The sequence below is a fragment of the Zingiber officinale genome, chromosome 11B (genome assembly GCF_018446385.1).
Source record: "Zingiber officinale cultivar Zhangliang chromosome 11B, Zo_v1.1, whole genome shotgun sequence".
NCBI lineage: Eukaryota > Viridiplantae > Streptophyta > Magnoliopsida > Zingiberales > Zingiberaceae > Zingiber > Zingiber officinale.
Genome location: NC_056007.1, coordinates 78,748,021 through 78,754,017, shown reverse-complemented (window position 1 = coordinate 78,754,017; position 5,997 = coordinate 78,748,021). Strand labels below are relative to the sequence as shown.

Genomic DNA, 5,997 nt, shown 5'->3' with positions numbered 1-5,997 from the left:
TTGATAAATTAGAAATTTGAGAGGAGAAACCTAGGGAGACTGGCGATGGAGAAGTTTTCTCATTTATGTTTACTTTTCAGCATTTTCTTTGAAATTTTTTTTAGTTAATTAGTTTGTAGAAAAAAAAAATCTAATAATCCACTCCACTAAATCCATTTATCCTGTCCCTATTCTGTTACTGAATTCTCAATTGAATCCAATTAACCGATTAAAACCAGTTCAACCAGCACAGGTAGAACCGATAAAAATACTGATTAGTTAACTGATTTTATATAAAATATGATAAATCAAAATTAACCAGAATCTATAAACCAACCGTTTGATCAGGCCTAAAGTCTACCCATGTTCTTCGTTGCTTGCGCCAACCAAAATAAACATGTACAGAAACATACCATAATTTATTTAACGAGACAAAATTTCTCTTTCAAGGGAAACATGAGTATCTGAGAATTTGAACTGCTGAACAGTTTGGAATAGAGCAGAAAGAACCAAATTTCAGGTGAAAGATAAGGATATATATGAGAACATCATCCATTTTATGCAGGTGCAGCTAATTGTAATTTTGCAGTCTTGGCTTTCAACCTCTGAATAAAGTGAGGATTGGCTTTCAGTCTATCCTTGGCGTAAGCATGCCGAGCCTTTTCTACCAACTCATCCGCTGTCTCTGCATCTTCTATCAACGCTAGCAGTGTCCGAAGGCAATCTTTCCTGTTCTCTTCTCGGTGTTCAAACCTAATAGTAGCAAGGCGATTTAGCTTAGTATTTTGGTTCATTTAAACTTCAACCAAAATATTATGCGTATGTATGTGAATGCACCTGATTGAGACACCCATGACGCACATATGATGGGGATGCAAAACTTAACATGAACTAAATTTGAGAAGTTTAAATATGCCAAATAATATCTCAAACTAATCAATTTAAGAGATCTATAATTCTTATAATATATTTTCCGTATGAACCTATGCAGTATGAAACCTACACAATATATATAGCATAATAAGCTATCCAAGCAATCCATATAGATTATAGTTCTTGTTTGTTAATTTGTCTAAAATTGAATTCGGCGAATTTAGATTATATTAGTGTAGATATATTTATACTCTACAGGGGATTATTTAAGGACTATTCAGAAAGAGTTATCAAGAACAAGCATGCAGTGAGAGAGCCTAGATAACATTGTTTTCACAATCATTATGCAAAACCAAGGGCAGACTAAATAGTTGACTCCAAAGAGCGACCTAACTGTTTCAGACGACATTGTATCATTGCAAATGAACGCATGAATATACCTTTCACTGGTAATGTTACTTCATCTTTACAGTAGTAGTACGTTTGACCAACACACAAGTAAATAACTGATGGTAAAAGAATAGGTTAACATAAAGCAATGGGTTTGTTAACATTGTTTTCACAAGCACTGGCAATAGAAATCAAAGGGCAGACCATTAGTTAAAACATAGAGGGACATAACTGTTTAATTGAAATTAGATTAGTATGAAATGAGCAAATTAGCATACCTTTCACTAGTAATTGTTAGCTCGTCTTTACCCGAATGATACCTTTTTCCAACTACTTCACACAATCTGCGAAAAGCATACCGTGAAAGCCCCAGCTCTTTAACAGTCACTGAAAGTTTCACTTTTCTATTTTTTGGATGCCATGCATCACCACCAGGACCGAATACAACACGAGACTGCCATCTTAAAATAGGTCCTTCACCAGGTGGGTCATCTGATTTTACTTTCTTATCTTCTTCAGGGGGTTCTTCTTCCATTTTCTCCATACATTCCGCAACTATCTTATCCTCAAACTCTTTAAACAGATCATAGGCCTCTTTAGTTTCCAGTTCTCCTCTTTCACACATTTCACCCAACTCATTGAACTTTGCCTCAACCTTTTGTTTTACCTCATCTAAATATATGGCATGAGAAAAACATATGAAAATAAGTAAACAAAAATAATTTTAATACCAAAAAAACAGTTAGTACAAGTATAATGAAAAATTGAACTCTGTATAAAGAGGGGATGAAAGAAGCACATGAAAATTGTAAGTTAAGATTCTCTTCAACTAAAAATATGGCACGGGAAAACATATGACGATAAGTAAACAAAAATGATGTTAATACCAAAAAAAAACAATTAGTACAATTATAATGCAAACTTGAACTCTGTATAAATAGGGGATGAAAGAAGCACATGGAAATTGTATGTCAACATTCTCTTATGCCATTATTAATCTTAGAAAATAGGAAGTAAAAAAACAATAAAGATTTGTTGGTGCGATCAACCTCAAGGTGGTCAGATTGGACTAAGATGTTTTAAATGTTTTGATGAATGGCAAAAGGGTTCAAGTTAGGCTTGCTTATAGGCTTGAGTTTGTGTGGACTTGACAGGTTGCATGTGGATGAAGTCCTAGAGGCGAAGGCTTTTGAGCAACTAGGTGAAATTTTTTTAGGCGAGGTCTTTGAACAAATGGGAAAATCGTAGAAGCATGGAAGCACAGTTTGTGAGCAAGAGGATGAAGTGCTGGAAGGGTAACCTTTAGGCACGGGTGCAAGACCTGGGAGGGCAACTCTTGGGCAGATTTAAGAAAGCCAAAGACAATGAGCTGTGGGAGTCTCAGTTCATTATTTGGGAACATACTTGTATGACCTTGTAGAGAGTCATCGTAGACTTAGTGACCAAGCTCAATCTCAGAGCTTTGCGAGGGCTTATGAACCTTCGGATCAACTGTTGACTTCAGATGATTGCCTAATCAAATCTATTTGGAGCAGAATGCGCTCTGTTGAGCTTGAGTCGACTGAAAAAGGGGTCAAATAGACTTGACTAGATTTGAGTTGACTAGTGACAATTTCAATTGATTAGGGCTCCTCAATTTAAATTTCAATTGACTGATTCTAGTTATTGGAGTAATTTAAAAAGTGGTTGTTGGACAATTGCAGAGGCTTGTCTATATAAGCATCAATCGAGGCTTATTCTCGATATCCTTACACAAATGTGTACCACATTTTGTTACTGAACAACCAAACCACAATAAATGCAAGGACTACTAGAAGACCATTTTTTACATGATTTGGTATTCTTTTCCTTTTACAGTTCTTTTAAATGTTTGTAAAGAAGATATTACTACTATACAAGGTTTCTCCACCTCCAAAGACAAAATTTTGAGCTTGATCCACCAATTAGATAATTAGACCATAGAGTAGGAACCAAGAATTTTAAACCACGTACATCGCTCCTGCGTTAGCATTTACTATTGTATTTTCATTTTTGTCGCATATCTAACTTGTTAATTTAACCTTGTGAGAATACACAAGAGAAAAAATACTTTTATCTAGGTCAAATCGCTATTCACCCCCGTCTAGCTACTTAGATCCAGCTACAATGATCCTATCAAGATTATCATTGCATGATCCACATGCAAAAGACTTATCATTGTGGTTTTTTTGGGGGGCTGCCAACCATCATTGTCATTATCGAGATAGCACAGGTGAGCACTTGGCATTCATATGCCCTTTCAATTCTTTTAGATTCATGCTCTACTAAGAGAAAAGATCTATCTGAATTTTATTTGCACATATAGGGCAAATAAACTCATTATCACTTCTTTTTTTAATCAATTTGTTTCATGTCTTTCCCTGGCTCAATTATATGATGGATTCTTCATGCTATTCTGTTGCCTGTGGTTAGATATTTGAAGTTACTCTTATAGTGACTTATCTTATATATAAGGATAAGAATCTTTTATAATACAGAAGTAATCATGCATATGTTACCAATTTGGAACTTTTGTGTTACATTTTTTGTAGCTAAGAGATGTCTTCTCTTCTCAATTTTTGTCAATTGAAATTCATTGGCTTTAACATAACTTAACTATGACTATTCATATTCTTCATTTAGTCTTCCTATGATTATCAAGTTCAGATCAAACCCTAGCTTAGTCATCTTAAGACAATTAAGATATCCAGCTGCAGCTTGTATAGTATAAGTTGATTTAACGTTGTAATAAAAGCGGATGTTATAATACAATGTAATAAAGAATTAAATATGCAATGGCGCTGGAATGCTACATGGATCAACTTTTAAAATAATAATTTTGGAATGTAACAAGGACTAGACGAGATTTTTAGCAAGCACAAAATATTTAAAATCAAGCATCTGTTTCATAACAAATCACAAACTTAAGAACACAAGTGGAGGATATAAAACACCCTATCTTCAACAAGGGTCCACAACCAACAAAACAGCAGATTCTCTAATATAATTTCATGCCTCAAGTTAGTCATACAAATCATATAATTGAAAACCATTATTTCGAATGCAATTAGTTCGCAAACACATTCAAATTCATAAGAAATAATACACTATAGTCTTGCAACATAATGAAAACTAAAAATGCATTTTAGCAACTGAACCTTAAATTTGCATAGACGTAAAAAAAAAAAATAGATGCAGTCATTATCATGCACTGCTAGCTTTCATAGAAAATTGTTAGTGTATCCCTACCCATTACTGCATAAAAGATCGCCATATAAGCAAAAAGGAAACCTTCTCAAAATGTTTATCAAGTGATGCTACTATTCTAACCTGGAAGGAGCTTGCTGTAGTCAACCATATCTTCCAGGATATCCTCGCACTCTTTGGTGTCCTTCAGGAATCCCTTCTCAGTGGCATCCCGGACAAAGTCATCCCACTTCTGGTCATTCACATTGAAGTGCTTATTTTTCATCAGCTTTTTCTCCACATGCTCCCTGGCATTGTAAAGATTGTCGATTTCCTCATCCGTGGTGTGCATATCTTCGAAATCAGATTCAAACTCCTGATCCTTCACATCCGTGAGCGGGGTCATCCGTAGCTCTTCAATTAGCTCGTCATCAGTTTCCTCATGCTTCCTTGACAGCCGACGCTTCAAGATTGCCTCCATAACCGACTGCAGAGCCTCCTCGCTATCGTCCTTATAGTATAACTCGAGCCGGCGCTTCAGCTCTAATCAGACACCAAAGAGAAAGAAAAGTTCCTACCTTTAGCAATAAATTGAAAGAAGTTGATGGGAATAGGACCAAAAAATTCCACCTTTGTTGCTGACGTCCTCGACCAGGGGATCGCCCTTGAGGGCTTCAGCCACGGAGGCAGCTGGCACGGGAGGAGTAGCGACCTCGGAGTCGGATGAAGAGGAGAAAGGGCGGAGGAAGGCATTGAGGGAAGGGACTTGTGCCGAGGAGGTGAAGGTTGTCCGGGGAGGCGGAGGGCGGAGGCGGCTGACGAGAAGATGGGAGTGATGGAGTAGGTGACGTCTCATATTTGGTACTAGGGTTTTTGGAATTCTCGGGGAATTATATATATCTCTTCTATTTAGAGTGAAACCTATCGCATAATTATACTTTCTGAACATGTTAAAAATGAATTTAAACAAATAATTCTAGTTTTTTTAATTTATATATATATATATATATATATATATATATATATATATATATATATATATATTGAATTTAAACAAATAATTCTAGTTTTTTTAATTTATATATATATATATATTTGAAGAAATAAATCATCGATCATCTAATTAAAGAATATATATATATATATATATATATTTGAAGAAATAAATCATCGATCATCTAATTCCTTTAAGACCTGCTTTTCTGAAATTTGCTTCCTTTAAAAAGACGTCTCACTTTGTAAAAGACTCTTTAAATCCATAAAAATAAAATTTATATTTATTATCAGTGATTGAAACTGACAAAGAAGATCCGAAATGCATCCATAAAAATAAAATTTATATTTTAAGATTAAAATTTCAAATTAAATTTTAGAATAGGACAGTCAAAATTTTAATTTATTAAAAGCTATTCATTGATTTTTATAATTAATTAAAAAATTAAACAGAAAACAAACATTTCTGCGATGTACTCAAATTTTAGCCCATTTGAGATTTTTTATAGTTTTGTTATGTTTTGTCTCATTGTCCTACAAGATTATAATAATCAAGCA

General features: G+C 34.5%; 1 protein-coding gene across 1 annotated transcript; it reads right to left on the bottom strand.

The window, feature by feature from the left end:
• Nucleotides 1-379: 379 nt before the first annotated feature.
• Nucleotides 380-5,341, bottom strand: LOC122033582. The gene is made up of 4 exons (XM_042592641.1): nucleotides 5,077-5,341; nucleotides 4,591-4,989; nucleotides 1,521-1,914; nucleotides 380-732 (listed from the first exon to the last, which is right to left on the bottom strand). Exons 1-4 carry the CDS (start codon nucleotides 5,300-5,302, stop codon nucleotides 537-539), a joined length of 1,215 nt encoding a protein of 404 aa, XP_042448575.1. The 5' UTR covers nucleotides 5,303-5,341; the 3' UTR covers nucleotides 380-536.
• Nucleotides 5,342-5,997: the final 656 nt, after the last annotated feature.

Coding starts and splice junctions, on each gene's coding strand:
- LOC122033582 (XM_042592641.1), bottom strand. CDS start 5,302: ATGAGACGTCACCTACTCCATCACTCCCATCTTCTCGTCAGCCGCCTC. Junction 1,915..4,590: donor CTACAGCAAGCTCCTTCCAG/GTTAGAATAGTA, acceptor CCATATATTTAG/ATGAGGTAAAACAAAAGGTT. Junction 733..1,520: donor CTAACAATTACTAGTGAAAG/GTATGCTAATTT, acceptor TGCTACTATTAG/GTTTGAACACCGAGAAGAGA.